This window comes from Calliphora vicina, chromosome 1, assembly GCF_958450345.1.
Source record: "Calliphora vicina chromosome 1, idCalVici1.1, whole genome shotgun sequence".
NCBI classification, from domain to species: Eukaryota; Metazoa; Arthropoda; class Insecta; order Diptera; family Calliphoridae; genus Calliphora; species Calliphora vicina.
In genome coordinates this window covers 164,559,129-164,581,658 of record NC_088780.1, presented here as the reverse complement: position 1 = coordinate 164,581,658, position 22,530 = coordinate 164,559,129, and the positions used below count along the sequence as shown (strand labels likewise).

Genomic DNA, 22,530 nt, shown 5'->3' with positions numbered 1-22,530 from the left:
AGTTTACAAAACTGAAATCAATCTCAAAATCGATTTAGGTGTGATGAATTTCGATTGATTTTATATTCAATTTTTGTTTCATTCCGCATAATTTTTAAAGCAAAACACAACAAAATAAGTAACTCTCCATTTGTTTACCTTAATTAATTTGAAAATTTAATTTCGATATAGGTATTCCCTTTGAAACAAATTCGAATTTGAAAACGATTCAAACATATCACAGCTTTTGTCGTTTTGAAATAAATTTTCATCACATACCTGATTTAATTTAAAAATTAAAGTTGTCATTAAAATACCGTTTCCGCTAATCCAAACTAGCGTTACCGTTAACTTTTAACCCTTTCGAATTGATATCCAATTTTGCAATTAAAACATTTATAAAAAGGAAATTTCACAAAATAAAATTGTTCATATAAATTAAAAGAATTTAAAAATGTATTATAATCACTGGACATTTCTTACCTTACAGCTCAGCCGCTTCCGCTTTTTGGATGAAAATTCTGCTTTGTTTTGTACTTGATATATTACACATTTATTTTTACTATTTACATAAAACGAAAATAGTTTTTTTATCTTGGAAAACACTATGAAACAATAACAGGCCATATTATTTATATAGTTTTTTACCTTTATACATAACATCTTGTTTTCACATTCTTTTACATTTTCTTAAGCCTTTGGCGCAATTTTGTCATTCATATTTCACGCAAGACCTACTTTAAAAATACTAATTTTACACTTATTTTGTATATGTATTACAATTATTTTTTAAGAAAATTAGTTCAATTATCATCTATAAATAATTTTCTATTGCCTCCTTTTACCTATTCAACTTGAGAAACTTTAATTGCACTTGTTCAACAAATCGTATTAAACGCAACCTGAGGAAAGTTCTTAAACTAAACATAAGCATCTTATTCCACACATTTTTTCTATTCATTGAATATATTTTTTATTGAACACAATAATTTAAACTCGCGTTAACATTATTTTACTAATAAACTAATTTGTAATTAAAAGTTTCTTTTAATTTCATTTAACATCAATCAGAAACAAATATAATTGTAAACCGGCGAAATTGAACTGAAAAGAAAAATGTAAGAACTATTAAATACGAGAAACGAGAAAGAGAAATTAAAAGAGAGAGAGAATGAGCGAATTACGAAGCGGAAGTAAGTAATAATTGCAAGATTCCGTATCCGGAAGATAAATATATGATTTGTGGAAAAATATTAAACAACAAAATCAGAGGCAATACTGACAAATGTTTAATGGAATTTTTTTTTATTTTACTTTGATCTAAAACAAATGTGATAAAAAATTACATGAATAAATAAACGAAACGGAACTACATTCAACGGAAGTGTGCAATTGTGAAAGTATTGACTAAATTCCGTATCCGTGTAATATAAATATGTATATAGAAATGCCAGATTTTTATATTTATCTAACTTTAGCAATTTTAAAAGGAAATAGATATCGCTAAATTGTATTATTAACTATCTATGAGTGATTTTAGATTTTACAAAATCGATATTTGGCGTGAAATATGAGTGATCACAGATTATATTCCTTTTTCCTCTAGGACCTTATATTAAAGATTATGAGTGATTTTAGATTTTCATATAAAAATCGATATTTGGTGGGAAATATGAGATTTTAAATTTTTCATTAAAAAATCGATATTTGGTGTGAAATATGAGTGATCACAGATTATTGTCGTTTTTCATCTAGGACCTCTTATTAACGATATGAGTGATTTTAAATTTTCATATAAAAAGCGATATTTGGTGGGAAATGTGAGTGATCACAGATTATACTCCTTTTTCCTCTAGGACCTCTAATTAACGATATAGAGTGATTTTAGATTTTTCATATAAAAATCGATATTTGGTGGGGAATGTGAGTGATCACAGATTATATTCCTTTTTCCTCTAGGACCTCTTATTAACGATATATGAGTGATTTTAGATTTTTCATATAAAAATCGATATTTGGTGAGAAATGTGAGTGATCACAGATTATATTCCTTTTTCCTCTAGGACCTCTTATTAACGAAATATGAGTGATTTTAGATTTTTCATATAAAAATCGATATTCGGTGGGAAATATTAATGATCACAGATTATTGTCGTTTTTCCTCTAGGACCTCTTATTAACGATATAGAGTGATTTTAGATTTTTCATATAAAAATCGATATTTGGTGGGAAATGTGAGTGATCACAGATTATATTCCTTTTTCGTCTAGGACCTCTTATTAACGATATATGAGTGATTTTAGATTTTCATATAAAAATCGATATTTGGTGGGAAATGTGAGTGATCACAGATTATATTCCTTTTTCCTCTATGACCTCTTATTAACGAAATATGAGTGATTTTAGATTTTTCATATAAAAATCGATATTTGGTGGGAAATATGAGTGATCACAGATTATTGTCGTTTTTCCTCTAGGACCTCTTATTAACGATATATGAGTGATTTTCGATTTTCATTTAAAAATCGATATGTGGTGAGAAATATGAGTGATCACAGATTATATTTCTTTTTCCTCTAGGACCTCTTATTAACGATATATGAGTGATTTTAGATTTTTCATATAAAAATCGATATTTGGTGGGAAATATGAGTGATCACAGATTATTGTCGTTTTTCCTCTAGGACCTCTAATTAACGATATATAAGTGATTTACATATAAAAATCAATATTCGGTGGGAAATATGAATGATCACAGATTATTGTCGTTTTTCCTCTATTACATCTTATTAACGATATAGAGTGATTTTAGAGTTTTCATATAAAAATCGATATTTGGTTGGAAATATGAGTGATCACAGATTATTTTCCTTTTTCCTCTAGGACCTCTTATTAACGAAATATGAGTGATTTTAGATTTTTCATATAAAAATCGATATTTGGTGGGAAATGTGAGTGATCACAGATTATATTCCTTTTTCCTCTAGGACCTCTTATTAACGATAATGAATATTTTAGATTTTGATTTAAAAAACGATGTTTAGTATGAAATATGAGTGATCACAGATTATTGTCGTTTTTCCTTTAGGACCTCTTATTAATGATATAAGAGTGACTTAAGATTTTCATATAGAAATCGATATTTGGTGGGAAATATGAGTGATCACAGATTTTATTCCTTTTTTGGCCAGCACCTCTTATTAATGATATATGAGCGATTTTAATATAAAAATCAATATTTGGTGATCACAGATTATTGTCATTTTTCCTCTATCTATTGACGGGAAATATGAGTTATCAGAGATTATATTCCATTTTCCTCTAGGACTTCATATAATTTAAAAATATTTTACTCTTAGAAAATCGCCTAAATCATTATCGTGGACATGGCAACACTTTGTGTTCCAATTAGAATTATTCTAATTTTTTTTACCATATGGTAGCACAAAAAGTGCAAATCTGTGTTTTTTTGCGACCACAAAGAAGACAAAGCAAATTTTGCAAATTTTCGGACTCAGTTCTCCCGAGAAATCCGATTGCGCAACCTCGTTAAACTTGGAGAGGAGTTTGTAAATCCGACGTGCAATATGGTAAGTGGCCAAAATCCAAAACATTTTGGAAATTTAAAAAATACAAGAAAGCAAAGTAATGTTTAATAAAACTACATATTATACAATGACAACAAATGAATAAATCAAAGAGGTGTGGTTTTGATTTTGTATGTTGCGCTATGCACTTTATTTGCGTTGTTATAAAAATTAATTAATTACAAAACTATTTCCAATTGAATAACAGTTTCGTTCTTTTCTAGCCCATTCAACGTATAATTTTTGCTTTTGGCCATCGCACCATACCTTTGTTGGCCAATCCTGTTAGCACACAGGCCATCCGTAAGATGTCGGTATCCGTTTTGGCCACAGAATCATCTGACAAAGGTTGGTATACATATAAATATAAAATGATATTTAATTGTCAAAAATTTCTTGGCAGGCATGATTATTTTGAACCGTCCTAAGGCTTTAAATGCGATTAATTTGGATATGGTGCGTAAAATCTACAGACATTTGAAGAAATGCGAAACAACCAAGTCTCTAGTGATAATTAAAGGTACCGGTGAAAAGGCTTTCTGTGCTGGCGGCGATGTACGTGCTGTGGTTGAGTCGGGCCCCAGCGAAGAGTCAAAGAGTTTCTTCCGTGAAGAATATACCACAAATGCCTTAATTGGTAACTATACCATACCATATATTGCCCTTATTGATGGCATTACCATGGGCGGTGGAGTTGGTTTGTCGGTGCATGGCAAATATCGCGTGGCCACCGAACGTACCCTGTTCGCCATGCCCGAGACAGCTATAGGCCTGTTTCCCGATGTTGGCGGCTCATATTTCCTACCACGTTTGCAGGGCAAACTTGGTCTATTTTTGGGTCTTACCGGTGTTCGCCTAAAGGGAGAAGATGTTTTCAAGGCTGGTATTGCTACTCATTACTGTGAAAGTGCTAAAATTGCTGAATTGGAAACGGCTTTACTCAATTGTCCCGACGCTGACGAAGTACCCGAAATTTTAAAGAAATTTAATAACCCATCGTCAAAACCATTTGCCTTGCAACCACATTTGGATCAAATCAATAAATGTTTTGCCGGTGAAAGTGTAGAGGAAATAATTGAGAATCTCAAGAGCGATGGCAGTGAATGGGCAACAAAAACTAAAGAGGTACGTTTATAATTTTCAAGCATATAAATTTCATGGGGGGTTGTCTGAAGCTTTAAATTGACATGTATTTATAGCATCAAAGTGATATAATTTTCCATTGATTATATTATTATTATTTAGACATGTACCTACGTGTGCTATAATTTTGTTGTTGTTTATAAAACATCAGCAGTTAGGAGATTTATTTAAATACACATAAAAAACATGTATGTGTTTATGTTCTGCAGACGTTTGAAAGAAATCAGTCAATAGCTTTCAAATATGTGTTTTCTTAGTTTGCACAAATTATACTAATGTGTATGTTTTTTTATTTGTATATGTAAACTAGCTTTTCAGCAAAATATCGCTTTTTTATCTCAAAATTTTTAAGCAATTTAAAACAAATCATAACAAAATATTAAATAAACAACATCTGAGGAATATCTGTTATATTTTTCTACTCATTATCTAAATTAAGCTGGCTTATCATATCTTAATGTGTACAAATTGTTGCTACTTAAAATTTTATTTATTTGGCTACAAATATTATACATTTAGATAACTGCCAACAATTATAAAAACAAGTGCTATATTCGTTTGTGACGAATATTATATGCCCTTCACCTATATGTATATAACTTCAAAACTAAGGGATGTATGTACTTTAGTCACTCCGTTTGTAATTTCTACATTTTTCATTTGCAACCCCATAAAGTTATATATTCTATATCGTTATAGATAGCGGATTCGATATAACCATGTCCGCCTTTCTGTTTAAATCGCATTCCCGAAGCTCCCAAATAACTTACATACATGATTGATACATCAATATATCAGCTATAATTTAACTTATGTTGCTATTTAAATTTGTTTCACCAAACATTTTTAAATATTTTCTTAAAGTATACTTTAGTATAACACTCTAATTTGTTGTGTTGACGGACATCTTTAGCTATAAATATATTTTATATATAAATATGGTCACAAATGAATATTGTAGAAATTACAATTGGAATGATCTTCAAGAATATAATAATGATTAAAGATTTATGACTCCCATACTTTTGTTTTGGATCGTCAAAATTGTTATAATAAATATACATTTGGTCAATTCACAAGGTCTCTTATCATGTCATATTGTCATAATGTCCTAATATTTCACAATGTTTTTTATTGTTTTTCAAGTAAAAAATGTCCTCAAATATACTACTCTGCATGCTATATTTATTGTGTTATCGTAACCAACCAGCAGAGACCTGCGCCGAATGCCTAAGAGTCGGACATTATTACATCATAGGACATTATGATAATATGACTGATAAGAGACCTTGTGAATTGACCAATTGTATTGTTATTATATCAGCAGAAATGAAAATGTAAACAAAAAATTAATAATTATGCCGGTAAAACATTTATCAGATTAATTTAATATTTCATATCGTCACCTTAAATGCAAACGGACGTAAGTACACTTAATTTTCGTTTTACAGGAGAAGCATAAATCGTTATGAAATCAGTAAACATTAAGAATTCTTGGCCTATTTTAACGTTTGAATTTCCTTAATAAAGTTGTTATTTTTGATTGCAGTGGTCTAAAACATTTGCGTGAGCATATAGTTTGATAAAAAGAACATAATCAATCAAAAACTCGATTTTGAATTTTTGTGTATTTAAGGTGACGATATACACATACATATATCTACGTATATAATGTACGAATTACTTGTATTGTACATCACAGCAGTTCTGGGAGACTGTCCCGAACTAGTTATTTTTTTTACTAATTATATAAAAAGCTTTGACTAGCCATTGACCCTACATAGATTACAAAGAAACTGTCTGATAGCTGGTCTAGTAGTCAACGAATGCACTACCTAACTAGTTATTTTAACATGCACCAGTGCTAATTGATTTCAAATAGTCAGTTAAAAAGACATCTAAGACAGTCCGATAACATTTTACTTTTAAACAAATCTTCCTCCGACAACTCTCCGATAGATTACTTCTGGTGGGTACAATTACTATTTTCCGAAGTGCAGTACCGAGTAAAATTTTAAAGTAACTACTATCTAGATTACTAAGGGACACTAAAGTGACAATTGACTTCATGCTAGATTACCTCGGATGTATAAAGTAACAAATTTAGTTCTCTCTGCACTACAAAGAGCACATATGTGTCAAGTGAACCAAAAAATATATAAATTGGAGCCAGCCGAGTGATCAGAAATTAGTGAATATGATTGTCTATAAGGGATACATTGACTACTTGTAGAACAGCTTGGATATGACGTACAATATTGTTTACAACTATGTATAGGAAACGCTAAAATATTTTGTTCGTGAAGTAAATCACGTACTGTGTTTTATAGTACAAATCAAAAATTAAAGAATATATTTTTGCTAAAAAAAAAAATTAAAAATAATAATGGAGAAATTGAGAATAAGTTTAATTAACACTAAAATGCACTGTCTACTTTTAGTCACAAATCCTTCATTAATTATTCTAATATATTTTTAAAAACAACCGTTTTTATTATTTATTTTCAGGTTTTACTTAAAATGTCACCCACCTCATTGAAAGTAACTTTCCGTCAATTAGAATTGGGAGCTAAATTATCTTTGCCACAATGTCTTAATATGGAATATCGTATGGTGGTACGTCATTTGGAGAATAGCGACTTCAAAGAAGGTGTACGCGCCCTACTCATTGACAAAGATCAAAAGCCCCAATGGAATCCAAAAACCTTAGATGCCGTAACTGAAGAACATGTACAATCGTTCTTTGCCAAATTGCCCGACACCGAAGAATTGAAATTGTAAATTGAATGAATGTTTGCTAAATTGTTTTGAACGGCTTTTGTTTGTTTAATTTTTTTTTATTATTTCTGTATGTTTTGTGGCATTTCTAGGAATTGTGCATACATTCCACTTGCAAGCTACCATGTAAGGCTTGGAAGATCTTTATTTTTTTAATATATTTTTTTATAATTGTATTATTGTGCCTTAAAGCCAAAAGTGGTTTTAATATTACTTGTTATAACCTATCGAATTTTTTATTATTTTTGCTTATTTTTTTAATTGGCTTTTATTCAATTTAGATTTCTATATTTAACATTTTATGTCTGTTAAGTAAAAACTAAATAATTTCTTTGTTATTTTTATTTTATATCGTTTTCTCTTCACAGGGCCAAATAAGAAAAAACCTCCGAATATCTGAAACACTTCAAGTGTTGTAAACAATAAAAAAAGTAAACATGAGTACCAGGATATTACGCATTTACATAAATTACAATTATCTATTAAACGAAATTGTATTAAATGTTGCAAATAAGTGCTAATCATTTATTTTGCAAACATTGTGGTTTTTTTCATCACGATATTAATTAGTTTACATACATTTAAGTAAGAAAAGTGCTAAATTTTTTTTAAATATACATACATAAATTGTTTTTCATTTTCATTATGTGCCTTAATAAAAAAATTTATTTAAACAATAATAAATCAAACATAGTATTAATTAACACAAAGAATTGTGTCATTATTAATAACTTTAGTCAAATTTACTAAATCTGTTATCATAGGTAGTGATAATTTAAATGCATACATAGTGAAGTAGACATAGTTAAAAACAAGTTGGAGTGTTATATTAACCTGTGCCGAAACGTTTACACTTCGTTTTAGTAATCACTAAATGAAGAAATAAAACATGTTAGAGAGCTATTTACGGCTGTACCATTATCTTATATACTTTAAAATTAAAATTTGGGCGAAAAAAATGGTTGGTAAACAAATTTGGGAAAAAGAAATTTTTCGGATTAAAAAATATTTTTTCCCGATCTTTATTATACATTACATACGTTGTTTGAAAGGTCTTTGTAATATCTACCATTAGCTTAATTCGAATCGACACATTCACGTTTTATAATCTCTAAAAGAAATAAAACTAAAATTTGTTGGTGAAAACTATTTGTAAGTAGAAATTTATAACCGCTTATGGCCAATAGGCTAAGTAATTGACAAAGATAAATATTTTTCTCAACATTTAAATGTTATTATGGTACATTTTTTTAGACATATTCTTGAAAGGATTGTTCTATATACATATATCCTCACCATTCACTCTCACCACTGAAGAATATAATTACTTTTCACCCAGAATGAAAAACAACATACTTTTAGAGTGTGCACAATTATAATATGATGCAGTCGTTATTATATTATAAATAAAAATAAAAAATACATATTGCAAGTCTAAAAAAAATAACACTAATGCTTAAAAACTAATTATTTATTTGCCTTTAATACTTTCTTCAACTATAGAATTCAATTCGAGTAGTTTATCTACATCGCTGGGCATAAAGTCAAGTTTTGACAATTCATTGGTCCAAGACGAGACATCAACACGTAATTGTAAGCGTATTTTGTCATCATCGGACATGGCGCCGGATGATGCAGCTGTATTTGCCAAAGTAGCAGTAGAAGCACCTCCCTTAAGGTTTCTTAAGCGTCTTAAAGATTCCTCTGTTTTTTGTACCGAAGTTAAAACTTCATTGACGGCCAGTAGATAACTTAAAGAGAAAGGTATAAATAATGTTGATTGATTTTGAATGTAAATAATTAAAGTCGATTAATATACATACTCTTTAGTTATTTTGTTTAAAACGCTTTCCAACACTTTCTTAACAATTTCTTTTGTAAGTTTTGCTTCATATTCTTCGCTAAACGACTTCAAAGGTCTTAGCATTTGTTCCACATACGCCGAGCAACGAGTGGGTACATCACGATTAGTTTTACGATATAAACGTGGCAAGTCATTGACCTGTTTGACATTTTCTCGACCACATCCCAATATCAAACTATCAATTAGGGACTGTTGTATCTCAATGAGGTGTTTGCTCAATGTATCGTTTAAATCATTAAAGGATTTAGCCACCGAATCTTTAACCACATCTAGTTGTAATACTTTCTGCTGGACTGAAGAGCAACTCAAACTCTTTAAAACTATTTCCTGTTGTTGTGGCAAGACAGCAAGTAGTTTATGAATATCGGAGTGCAGGGCCACTAATAAGTTAGTTTTTTTGTTTTGCATAGAATTTAAAGCAGTTTTAGAGTTGATTACATTCAAGGCATCTTTAATCCAATGTGATAATCGTAGTATAATTTGTATATGCAATTTATAGAATTTCGGAAACACTTCAGGCAAATAGACACCTTCTGACCAGCATCGCGAAATGGCCTGCTGAGCGCGTGTGAATGCTTTCAGTTCATAATGTTCTGAAGGATTATTTAAGCTATCTTCTGAGAGAATAGGATCTAAAACAGTTTCAAATTGTCCAGCAATTTCCTGTAATTTAGTAAAAGTAAAATTTAAATGATTAACTCGAAAGGTTTACATATGTAAACTAGCATACCTGAAAACAAATTTGAAAATACACTGGTAAATTCCATCTGGCCTGAAAACTTTTTGTCTGTTTATGTTGCCTGAAAGCATTAATGGTTTCCTCTGCCACCAAAATTTCCTCGATTTTATTAAGAAAATCGCGTGTACATTTGTATTTAGCATAAAATACTTCCGAATTTCCGGGAGCAAATATAGACGACATATGAGTTTCCAAACGCATTTCAACATCGGACCAGAAACTATATATCAAAAAATTAAATCCTCTCAATTTATCCGTGTACTGAGTCAATCGCAACAAGTCAGTCATATGTAAGGAAATAAAATTTAAAACTTTACTATATATTCCAGCCAAACCTTGAGGAGTTTGCTGCAAACTATGTTCGCAAATAATATCTGTCATATATGGGGCCACCACGTCTTCTTTGAATGCACTTTCAGCAACTGAGCAAGCATCGAGTGTTATATAAATGCGCAGACAACGTTCTAAGGGCTCGGTGGAAGTGGAATTCGATGTCTTTAAAGATTCATTGAAAAGCAAACGTAATTTTTGATGAACCGAACTCTCTAATTTGCGAATGCTATTTAACTGGTCTTCATTCAAATACTCCGTACAAAACTTTTCATTAAATTTCAATTGTACCAATTCCAAGGCAGCTCTTTCCAAGTCAACAGATTTTATTTGATTACCACTCAATTGATTTGCCAGTAAATCATCTAATTTCTGTGTTGTCTCAAAGACTTTTTTTAAACTTTGTAAATTTCGTTTCAGTTCTCTTAGTTGTCGTTTTGTTTCCAATTTAGTGTTAATTTCATTAATATTTTCATCAATCGTGGCTTGAATACCAGCTATTTCATCACGAAATTTCTCCAAGGGATTTTGTATTGTATCAATTGATTGATCTAACCCCACCAGATTTGCCGAAAGACTAACAAAGTCTGCATAATCTTCATTTATAAGATCGATCATTGAAGCTCTCAGGCTTTTTAGATATAGACCTAAATTGTCTCTTAATAGCTCAAGGCTGGAAACATTACGGTTTTTGTGCAAAAATTCATCGACGGAAAAATTTGCCTAAAATATTGACACAGAAGGTAATTAGTTTCATTAGCATGTACTTTCATTTTAACATTACCTTGAGAAATTCATTTTTATCGAAACATAGTTTCTCTCCTTTTGCATCCAAGGAGCTGTTAAGATTATGTTCTAACATCTTTTTATTACAATTTATTGCAATTAATCTAAAAAAAAGTTCTTTTGGCCACTTGGCATTTTTTTAATAACAGCTGTGTTTTGTTTTGATAGTTATTCTATGGTTCAGAGTTTCCAAGCTTTATAACAAAGATATTTATGCAGGATTTAAAAGTCAAAACAATAAAAAAAATTCCAAATTTAATACTTATTTACATTTTTTTTCGCGGTTTTTCATATATTTAACAATATTACAATATGGCATCACTTCAACAGATTTACCGAAATTTACACAGAAAAAAAGTTTAATACATACATCAGTTTTGTTAAAAATAAAACTGTCGAAATACAATCAAGTTTGTTTTTGCTGATTTTAAAAATGTCCATTATTATATTTAAAATTACTCGATTATTCAAAAATGTATTTAATCTTGTTTTAAATTTTAAATTAAAAGTGTATTGCATGATTGTCATCCAATATTTAAAATTTCTCTGCAGTCAATTATGAGTTCCCGCATATTTCGCTTACGCTGCGTTTACACATGCAAGTAGATTGATGAAAGTTGATAATACGTATTATTATCGAAAATGTCGAAAATACATCGAAATGTCTACAAGTTGCTTGAGCGTTTACACATGCAAGTAAAAGTTCATTTTGTAAATGTTAGCGAAGGAGAATGATGTCTTCAAAATGCCACAAATATAAGAATATTACAGCTAATTCGATAAATAAACCTTTTATATATCAGCATTTGTTATTTTTAAGTCCATTTGCGGCTTGAAACCAAATTTTATTATTTTTATTCATAACAATAAAGTGTTACCATGATATTCAAATATAAAAATTTCTGGGGAAAATGTTAGGTTAACAATTTTTATAGATATTAGTAACAATTTTATTTATTAAAACTAATGAAATTGCTATTTTTACGAAAACGATAAGCATTAGTGGTCATTTGTACTATATTCTTTTACAAAAATACATAAAATAAGTTAAAAATATAATTATTATTTTACCACCTTCTGATAAATTTTTTAAAAGCTATTTATTGGCAACTCTATTTGTCATCACTTGTATGAAAGTGTCGAAAATCACTGTCCACCTAAATTCAGTAGGCAGTGAGCTGCAAGTGGCTGCATGTGTGATTGTGTTAGTGCAAAAGTATGTATGTATTGTGTTTTTCGAACTGTTACTTGCATGTGTAAACGCTAGGTTATATAGTTCTTCATCCTAAAAAATAGATATGCAAATAATTATTTACTTTTTTATTATATTTACCAAAATTCATAAAATAATTAGAGAATAAAGAGAATTTTTATTCAAGGCAATATACATAAATGCCTTTTAAAAAACTATTCAATTTTAAAATAGAAATTCAAGTTTCAAGAACTGTTTTTTTTAGTGTACCAGTACCAAGGCGAATTCATATAAGGTGGGGTAGTTAAACAGCTCATTATTTTTGTTAGCTTGTTTGGTTCTAGCGGCTGTCAAAGACTGTTTTTACATTACATTATCGATCTATTCTAAGCTTTTTAAAATATATATACATATTATTTATATAAATAACTTAAAATATCAAAACTTTAATACGCATTTTTTTATTTTTCATGTGAACCAATTATGTTTTCTGAAATTTGCTAAGACCATTTTAGGTTTTCGTAAAATGCCACCACCTTATATGAATTCACTCTGACCGGTACATTATTATTTTTTGTTATTGTGTACATAATTTCATTCCCGATTCTTCAATCGCGAATGTAAACAAAATTTACAGTTAACGCAAATTACAAAATCGAAAAATATTTCCAGTTTTCTAATTTTTCAATATACTTAGTGAAAATGCCTAACCATTCGGGATTTCGCCAAAATAATCGAAAACCACAAAAACCCAAGGAAAAGCCTACGATTGATGAAAACAACCCAGTGCTGAAGGCATTCCAATCGTATGCTGCTGAACTAGATGCCAAACATGATCGTTACGAGCGCATTGTAAAGCTCAGTCGTGATATCACCATTGAGTCAAAGCGTATTATATTTTCGTTACATTCAATTGACTCCCGTAAAGACAACAAACAGAAAGTCTTGGATGAGGCTCTGCAACGTCTACAAAAGCTAATTGAAGTCAATTTTAAAGCGGTAGCCAAAGAATTACAGGATCAAGATCCCTACCATTACCGTGGCGCTTATTCTCCGGGACTTCAGGAATTTATAGAAGCATATACTTTTATGGAGTACATGAAATATGCTGACGAAGCCAAGGAAGGTGAAAATAATCTTGAGAAATCAATTTCTGATTGGATGGACTTGCAAAAACAAATGCACTATACTGAAGTGGACAAGGAGGCTAAGGAAAGTGAAGACGCCGATAATGAGAAAGCGGTTGCCAAAGAATTCTCGTTCTTTGTCGATCCCACTGAATACATATTGGGTGTCTCTGATCTTACCGGTGAATTAATGCGTCGCTGCATTAATTCCTTGGGCAGTGGGGAAACTGACACTTGCTTATCAACCTGTAAAGTACTGCAACAGTTTTATACGGGGTAAGAATTGCTATCTGTAATGTATTAAAATTATGCTATAATTTAAGTTTATTTACAGCTATATATGCCTTAATGTGCATAGATGTCGGGAGTTGTCCCGTAAAATATACACCATGCGTCAAAGTGTATTAAAATCCGAACATGTTTGCTACAATCTTAAAGTACGCGGTGGCGAAGCCGCCAAATGGGGAGCTGTATTTGATAACAAGCCAGGAGATGATATCGATGAAGGATTTTATTAAAATGACAAATTTTCTTTGTATCAATTAAAAAAAGTAAAAATTAAATGGTAAAATTATTTGCAGCCTAATTTATTCGACCTATTTTTATTAATTTTATTTCTAAAATAACAAAGCATTTGTAAATCTGAACAAGCTCAATAAATTTGAATTAAAATTATATTATTATTCTTCATCATTACTGGGCTCATAATCCGAACCTGAATCTCCAGCAAATGGATCCTCTTCATCATCATCACTGAAATTATAATCAAAACTACTACCGCTATTTCTTCTATTTCCTTGACGTTGCAGGCAGTATTTTCTATAGTTTTGTTGTATGTTAACTATAATGTAATTGAGAAAGATTTAAATCTATTTCACAATATACAAACAAAACTAGGCATATTACTCACTATTGCGAGGGTGTTCAAAGTTTTTAAAATGCTCTGGATTAAGCCTATAACATTTTCTGCCATATTTGCACTTGGGTGCATCAACATTGGGTTCGGGCATATCCGGAACAATATAGTCTACATCTCCTGGATGTGCCATATCTAGTCGATGTCTTGGATTTTGCCTAAAAATAATACATTTTAAGTAATACCTTTATTATGGATTTTGTTCACTAATTACCTAAAGCATTGCCTTCCAAATTTACAGGACGGTCTTTCATCATTGTCTGTGGAGTTTGGTCCATTTGGAGTGTTGTGAAATGTAGGACTGTTGTTTCCCAATGTTTCTTCTTCACCCGTATTGATAATTGCAACAACACTACTTTCCGTACTCATATTCGTAATTTGTTTGTGTATATTTGGCAATGTTACCAACATGCTACGAAATAAAAATATATAGGTATTATTTGTAGGTGGTGCTGTCACAGAGAATTTGGTACACTAAAAATTTTAGCTCTCCACAATGTATTTAAAAACAAATCCACTTGCATTGACAAATCCAATGTTTAGCCACTTAATTGCTAGTAATTAATTAACCGCCTGTCTATACTTGACAAATATTTATCATAACAATTAATGACGTTTGTTGTCAAGACGAAGTTGCCTGAGCAAAAACGCTAACAATTTTGTCATAACGAAACAATAATACTAATAAAAGGGTACTAATTTTGTATCTTGGAAACCATTTTGACGTCTATGACAAACATTTATCAGGTATAGACATAGGGTAATTTCCTAATATCGGGTAAAAACAAGCAATACCTAAAATTACATCAATTCCCCGTAAACCTCAAAATAAATTGTCTAATCTGGCAATTCGATGTAATAATGACATTTAGAAAATTGTGTCAAATTGTATTGGTTGAGGCAACCCTGTAACATAACATAACAAAAGAAGATACAAAAAGAAAAAAAATAAATATACATTTTTCATCCGACTGAATAATAAATCGAAAATTAATCGCAAAAAACGCAAAAAGTAAAAAACACACAGAAATTTGTGTAAGCATATTATTTATGGTGTACTTTTTATACTAAACAAATAGAAGATAATTAATTTAACTAAATTTGTAGATTTGACCTCATAATCGATAAACAACATAATTTATCACGAAAATAAAATCGTCACGTCAAAAGAGAGAAACAAATTAAAAGTAAAGTGAAGATAAAATAAAAAAGGAAAACACCATGAATTTGGTGGACCACAATCCGTACGGCAATGGCTTGCTGTATGTGGGATTTAATCAAGATCAAGGTTTGTATAAATGCTTAAAAGTATTAAATACAATTATCTGATTTAGCATTTCTGATTTAAATGCGTTTTAAGGATGCTTTGCCTGCGCCACAGATTCGGGGTTTCGTGTATTCAACAGTGATCCATTGAAGGAAAAAGAACGTCAATATTATCCAGAGGGTGGCTTAAGTTATGTGGAAATGTTATTTCGCTGCAATTATTTGGCCGTTGTTGGTGGCGGTATTCGACCCTTGTATCCCCCAAATAAACTAATAATATGGGATGATTTGAAAAAAGCGCCAGCCATATCATTGGATTTTAATCAACCCGTTAAGGCGGTGCGCTTAAGGCGAGACCGCATTGTTGTGGTTTTTGCGGGTTTTATAAAAGTATACACCTTTACACAACAGCCGCGACAATTGCATGTCTTCGAAACCAATGCTAATCCTCATGGTCTATGTGTTTTGTGTCCTCATAGCAATAAAAGTTTATTGGCATTCCCAGCACGTCGAACTGGTCATGTGCAGGTAAGAATGTGTTTATTTCATTTTAAAACGAATATGAAGAGACTTGAAGATTTGTTGGTTCATAGTACGAAATGATTCATTCGGTTATTAACTTGAATCGTCGTTAGCGTCTTGCTTCACTAAACGCCCATAGTAAGTTTTAAATTAAAGATTAACCATTGATAAGTTTGAGTATAATTTTGAAATTTTTAAGAGAAATGCTAACTTGCTACACAAAAAATCTGTCTAACTCATACATTGCTTATTATAAGTACTTATATTAACATTCTCTAGTTGAAGTACATACTTAACAACATACTTTAATTAAAATCATAATTTCTGTTACTAAATCTAACCAGGGAACAAAATTAATAAATATTTTTGAATTTTTAAAGTAAAAAGCAAACACAAGAAAATATTGGTAAAATTCATGAATCGTTTTAATTTATATTTTTAAAATTTTTCGATTTTAGAAATGAAACTTATAGTTTGCTTTTTATATTCGTAAAAAAAATAAAACTTATTTTTTATAAAATTATGGTGGAAAGTTCTTTTAACCACTTTTTTCAACTAAAATTTCGAATTTTTTTAAACAAATTTTAAAATTATTTTTTCTAGATTGTTGATTTAGGAAACACCGAACGGGCACCCCTTGAAGTGGTGGCACACGAAGCCAATATTTGTTGCATCGCATTCAATCTACAAGGTACACGATTGGCTACAGCCAGCGAAAAGGGCACGCTAATTCGAATCTTTGATACAGAAACGGGTAAAAAGGTGAATGAACTCAGACGTGGCAGCAATCAAGCGACTATATATTGTATAAATTTCAATCATACGTCTACCATGCTGGTAGTTTCATCCGATCATGGTACTATACACGTATTCAATTTGGATGATAGCAAGTCCAAGGAATCATCACTACCAATAGTACCAAAATATTTTTCGAGTCAGTGGAGTTTTGTTAAATTTTCCATACCCAAGGAACCGCCTTGCATTTGTGCATTTGGTTCAGATCCTAATTCTGTAATAGGTATGTTCTATATGTTATAATGGAAAAGATTTAGTAATTAATTTAAATTATTTTGTCCTTTTTCCAACTAGCAATATGTGCTGATGGCCATTATTATAAATTCCTTTTCAACAGCAAGGGCGAATGTAGCCGCGACGTATGTACTCAATTCTTGGAATTAACTGACGATGATTAAGATGTAACAAATTACAATAATCTTAACTTTCCTTGTTTATTGAGTAGTAGTACTAAACTTATTTTAAAATTTTTATTTGTGATGTCGCCTTCGTCGTGTTTTAAATATTTTCATTTAAACTATATTTTTTCTTTATCTTAATATAATCATTTTAAAAAGAAATCTAAAGTTTAAGGAATGAAATAATAATGTTTTAAAAAGAGAGAAAACATAAAAATACATGTTAAAGATTGCTTTATATATATGGAAAACATATTAAATATAAAAATTACATATAATTAAAAATATATACATACATATATAAATTAGTGCAAACAAAATGTATTTGATTTTGTTGGCTTGATCAATGCCAATAAAATTAACAGATTTATAAAGTGTTTTTTTAATTTACATGGCTATATTATTAAAATACCGTTCATATCGAAAAGTGAAGTCAAACAAATGTTTAAAATTACTAAAAATCATTATTTAAAATACTTGAGGATTGAAAAATGGAAATTTTTAAAATTTTAATTCTAGTTTATTGAGCTTGAGGTCATATTTACAAAGTCTTTATTTAATTAGTTTTTTAATTCCAATATTTCGCTACTCCATTGTGTAGCATCTTCAGGGAAAATTAACAATTTTCTTACTTACATATACAGCCCAATCATGAATAAAAAACCCGCGGCAGTTTTTGCCTTCTCTCAATTTGAATAGCAGCAAAATATTGGAATTAAAAACTTTGTAAATCTGACCTCAAACTTAATAAACAAGAATTAAAATTAATAAAAACAAGTAAGAGTGCTATATTCGGCTGTGCCGAATCTTATATACCCTTCACCAAATTATACTTCAAAATTTTAAATATTTTTAGGTAAACAAAATTTATTTTTTTTTTCCAGTTGTTTTTTTAATTTTTTGAAAAAAAAATTTTTCGATTGTTATTTTAAATTTTTTTTTTAAATTTAAAAATTTTTTTTTTTAAATTTTAAAAATTTTTTTTTTGTTTTTTAAATTTTTTTTTTTTGAAAAAAAAATTCGGGTTAAAATTTTTTTTTCCCGATTTTGACCCATTGTAGGTCCAACTTATTATGGTCTTATATACGTCGTTGCAAATGTCTTTGAAATATCTATCATTAGATATCCATATTGTCTATATTAATGTCTTAGTAATCCAGATATAGGTTAAAAATAGAGGTTGTCTTGGTTTTTTCCTCATATCTCAGCCATTTGTGGACCGATTTTGCTGATTTTAAATAGCAAAATTCTCGAAAGCATGTCTGACAGAATTATTGAAGATTTGGATCCCGAAGATATCTGGGGTTTTCAGAAAACTGATTTCAACAGACAGACGGACATGGCTTAATCGACTCCGCTATCTATAAGGATCCAGAATATATATACTTTATAGGGTCGGAAATGAAAAATCTAGAAATTACAAACGGAATGACAAACTTATATATACCCTTCTCACGAAGGTGAAGGGTATAAAAATAAGTTAGTCTGAATTATTATTGAAATTATTCGAACTTTTTATAATTTCATAGAATAAATTTAATGTTTTACACATTCAAACTAGTATACAAGGTCATATTTAATAAAAAAAAAAGTAAAAACATATAAGATCCAATTCAAATTTACTTTTAATTTTAAATTAAAGAAATTAAATATAAACAAATTTTTAACGGAACAGATTAGTTTTTGTGTTGCCAACTCAATCGTCTTGCTTCAACGTTACAGGGTTACCAATAATATTTATATTATGGTAACACCAACAACAGCCATATACTGGCTGACATCAGCAAACCTATTTTTTTTATATTAAGTTTTTATGAGCTATATTTGGGAGGTCATGAGCCAATCAATCCCCATAAGAAATGCACGGTGTGTGTGTGTACTCATGCTGGCATAGGGTAACATAGAGACGAGACTTAATTGTCAAAAACCTATCTCTCGCAACAACAAAATACATGCTAGTCAATGTATTTTGTTATTGTATCAAACGTATTTTTATACCCTTCAGCTTCGTGAGAAGGGTATATATAAGTTTGTCATTCCGTTTGTAATTTCTACATTTTTCATTTCCGACCCTATAAAGTATATATATTCTGGATCCTTATAGATAGCGGAGTCGATTAAGCCATGTCCGTCTGTCTGTCTGTCTGTCTGTTGAAATCAATTTTCTGAAGGCCCCAGATATCTCCGGGATCCAAATCTTCAACAATTCTGTCAGACATACTTTCGAGAATTTTGCTATTTAAAATCAGCAAAATCCGTCCATAAATAACGGAGATATGAGCAAAAATCCGAGACAACCTCTGAAAATTTCATCAAAAAACACAATGTATTGCATGCTTTGACAAAAAAACAACAAAACGTATGGTTGGATGTGCAAGCTATGCGTATTTTGTTTTTTTTTTGTGTTTTGTTTCTTTTGGCGTTGTTGTTGTTTTTTATACAATTAAACGTTTGTTTGGTTGTGTGTTGGTTTTTTTGACAAAAAAACAACAAAACGTATGGTTGGATGTGCAAGCTATGCGTATTTTGTTCTTTTTTGTGTTTTGTTTCTTTTGGCGTTGTTGTTGTTTTTTATACAACTAAACTTTTGTTTGGTTGTGTGTTGGTTTTTTTGACAAAAAATCAACAAATCGTATGTTTGAATGTGCATGCTTTGCGTATTTTGTTTTTCTTTTGTGTTTTGTTTCTTTTGGCGTTGTTGTTGTTTTTTATACAATTAAACGTATGTTTGGATGTGTGTTGGTTTCATTGCCTTGCGTATTTTGTTTTTGTTTTTTCTTTTGGTGTTCTGTTTCGTTTGGCGTTGTTGTTGTTTTTTGTGTTCTTGATAAATTTAGGATGCTGTACGCTGAAAGTGGGCAATGTACATATATACCTATATACTAATTATAAAAAATAATAATGCATCCACAACAAAGGTGAAGGGTATATAAGATTCGGCATAGCCGAATATAGCACTCTTACTTGTTTGTTGTAATTTTGTTTGACAAATCGTAGTGTCTCGTCTCTATGTATAATTCTCTATGCATGCTGGTATCATCCGTAGAGTGGCCGGATCTGTTCAACGAACAGACAATAAATCTGTACAGATCTGGCAGCACTTTATTATTATTCCAGTATCTGTAGACGTGTTTATTTGCGAACTATTTTTATTAAAACAAGAAAATTTCATTAAAAAATGCTGGATATACCAACTCATATGGTAAAAAGACTTTAATTTTTGTTATAAAATGTACAGATATAATTTGTTTCATAATTTCAGGACTTTGTTGGCCAATACAAGGCTGAGAAGTATTCGCGTTTGATTATAACATTATTCGGTATTGTTGGTCTGATTTGGGGTGCCATCATACAACAATTTTCACAAACTGTTTACATATTGGGAGCCGGTTTTGTTTTAGCCTCTTTGGTAAGTTATTTGGTTACAAATAAAAATGCTGAAAATTTTACACATCTTAATTGTGTTTTTAGTTGACCATACCACCTTGGCCCATGTTTAGACGTAATCCTTTAACCTGGCAAAAGCCACGTCCTGAACCTTCCGACAGTGCCAGCGGCCAAGAGGAAAACAAACAGAAGAAGAAAAAATAACTTGTATTGATTTAGCCTTAACATTCCCCGAATTTCTTTAAAAATAAAACAAAATAAATTATGAAGTATTTTTAAATAAAATTAAGAATTTTTTGCAATTTTATTCACTATATGAATTTCAAATAGGTCTGCGATACGACTTTAATTCATTGTGGTCATAATATTTATGTATTAAATCGTACATATTTGCAAAAAAGTACATTAAATTATCATATTGACCATTGTACGGAGCCTCAGCTTCAATATTGTTCTCACACTCATTAACTAAACGGGTTGTTTTATAGAAACCTGCTACTAGTTCCAAATTATCTAGTCCCCTATACTGTGCATTTAATCCCCAAGCGTTGACGTGCACCTCCAGCAGAAACTGATGTATGGCTTCAATTGTAGCCAAGTACCAGCGAGGACTACCTTTTTGATGACGCCAAAATTGGGAACATCTGTTTTGTAAAACTACTGGTTTTAAGGATTTTACTCTCTCGTCTTTATAAATACTTCTACTTTGATTCCAAGTGCTGTCTATGAACACAGCTTTTTTGATGGGCAAATTGTCATATGTGTATTGTTTCAAATGTTCCGTGTGCTGTGTCAACTCTTCTCCCACAACTTCCTCCATTCGTCTCCTCAACAGTGTACCCACATTGTGGCCCTTGGGTAAACCAAAATTATTTTCTTTGCACAGTTTTACATTACGCTCAAACAGTTCAGCTACAGTAACACTTTCCACACTCGGAAATATTAACACAACATCGTCTTCTTTTGTGTAGTCAGGTATATCGGGATATGTGTAAATGTTTACTTGTCCAGGGGCTAAGACGGCTGCATGTATGGCCGTACTCTTACCATCGATCTCTTTTTTATGTTTGATGATGTCAATCTTGAGAGGAATTCTTACCCGGGGTATGACATCGCCCAGATCACCCACAGGTATGTAGCAACTGTAACAAAAGAATTTCCTGGAGCGATTACATTTCGAACAATCGGAGCGTCCCTCAATTGTGTCCAGCACGGTATGATCAGCCAAATGCATATTTTTGAAAGGATACTTTCTAGGTTGGGCCGCTATTTGCACGGGATGAGACATTTTCAGTTGCTTTAATTATAAGTTAAATATTAAAAATTAAGACTAAGGACTTTTCTAAAAAAAATGCTAACAAAACAACTAACATGTTTAATAGCAATCAGCTGTTCTATGATTTACATTAATAAACACAGGGTGGTCTAGAAATGTATTTTAAAAGTTAAAACATAGAAAAAGTTTAATTTTGCAAAATAAAAAGATTTTTTTTTTTAAAATAAAAATAAAAAATATTTTCTAAATCGTCATACATTTTTTAAATCTTAAGTAGAAATTTATAACCGGTTATGGCCAATAAGGGTAGGTTGTTGAAAATAAATAAATAAAATCCAGTCAAATTATATAACATTTAATTTAATTGTTCAGCAAAGCTTCGAATTAATTCTGAGAAACGTTTTGCTTGTCTGCAGTTTCACACAGAGTCTCTGGCGGGAATCGA

General features: G+C 30.6%; 7 protein-coding genes across 7 annotated transcripts; 4 read left to right on the top strand and 3 right to left on the bottom strand.

Annotated features, from left to right (window-relative positions):
- Positions 1-3,434: 3,434 nt before the first annotated feature.
- On the top strand, positions 3,435-8,200 carry Hibch (3-hydroxyisobutyryl-CoA hydrolase). The gene is made up of 4 exons (XM_065498016.1): positions 3,435-3,569; positions 3,791-3,914; positions 3,970-4,691; positions 7,218-8,200. The coding sequence occupies exons 1-4, from the start codon at positions 3,567-3,569 to the stop codon at positions 7,488-7,490; spliced, it is 1,122 nt and encodes a 373-aa protein (XP_065354088.1). The 5' UTR covers positions 3,435-3,566; the 3' UTR covers positions 7,491-8,200.
- A 643-nt stretch (positions 8,201-8,843) lies between these two features.
- On the bottom strand, positions 8,844-11,363 carry Cog2 (conserved oligomeric Golgi complex subunit 2). Its single transcript, XM_065516553.1, has 4 exons — positions 11,205-11,363; positions 10,082-11,143; positions 9,311-10,014; positions 8,844-9,238 (listed from the first exon to the last, which is right to left on the bottom strand). The coding sequence occupies exons 1-4, from the start codon at positions 11,280-11,282 to the stop codon at positions 8,959-8,961; spliced, it is 2,124 nt and encodes a 707-aa protein (XP_065372625.1). The 5' UTR covers positions 11,283-11,363; the 3' UTR covers positions 8,844-8,958.
- A 1,656-nt stretch (positions 11,364-13,019) lies between these two features.
- On the top strand, positions 13,020-14,200 carry Trax (Translin associated factor X). The gene is made up of 2 exons (XM_065516551.1): positions 13,020-13,801; positions 13,860-14,200. Exons 1-2 carry the CDS (start codon positions 13,101-13,103, stop codon positions 14,041-14,043), a joined length of 885 nt encoding a protein of 294 aa, XP_065372623.1. The 5' UTR covers positions 13,020-13,100; the 3' UTR covers positions 14,044-14,200.
- Positions 14,084-14,810, bottom strand: LOC135964323 (aprataxin and PNK-like factor). Its single transcript, XM_065516552.1, has 3 exons — positions 14,656-14,810; positions 14,436-14,599; positions 14,084-14,366 (listed from the first exon to the last, which is right to left on the bottom strand). The coding sequence occupies exons 1-3, from the start codon at positions 14,808-14,810 to the stop codon at positions 14,206-14,208; spliced, it is 480 nt and encodes a 159-aa protein (XP_065372624.1). The 3' UTR covers positions 14,084-14,205.
- A 529-nt stretch (positions 14,811-15,339) lies between these two features.
- Positions 15,340-17,796, top strand: LOC135964321 (WD repeat domain phosphoinositide-interacting protein 3). The gene is made up of 5 exons (XM_065516549.1): positions 15,340-15,476; positions 15,549-15,729; positions 15,802-16,235; positions 16,833-17,247; positions 17,319-17,796. The coding sequence occupies exons 2-5, from the start codon at positions 15,663-15,665 to the stop codon at positions 17,420-17,422; spliced, it is 1,020 nt and encodes a 339-aa protein (XP_065372621.1). The 5' UTR covers positions 15,340-15,476; positions 15,549-15,662; the 3' UTR covers positions 17,423-17,796.
- Positions 17,797-20,510: 2,714 nt separating this feature from the next.
- Spase12 (Signal peptidase complex subunit Spase12) lies at positions 20,511-21,101 on the top strand. Its single transcript, XM_065516548.1, has 3 exons — positions 20,511-20,624; positions 20,685-20,831; positions 20,894-21,101. Exons 1-3 carry the CDS (start codon positions 20,601-20,603, stop codon positions 21,011-21,013), a joined length of 291 nt encoding a protein of 96 aa, XP_065372620.1. The 5' UTR covers positions 20,511-20,600; the 3' UTR covers positions 21,014-21,101.
- LOC135964319 (tRNA-uridine aminocarboxypropyltransferase 1) lies at positions 21,072-22,242 on the bottom strand. The gene is made up of 2 exons (XM_065516547.1): positions 22,181-22,242; positions 21,072-22,106 (listed from the first exon to the last, which is right to left on the bottom strand). Exon 2 carries the CDS (start codon positions 22,095-22,097, stop codon positions 21,132-21,134), a length of 966 nt encoding a protein of 321 aa, XP_065372619.1. The 5' UTR covers positions 22,098-22,106; positions 22,181-22,242; the 3' UTR covers positions 21,072-21,131.
- Between the last annotated feature and the right edge of the window lie 288 nt (positions 22,243-22,530).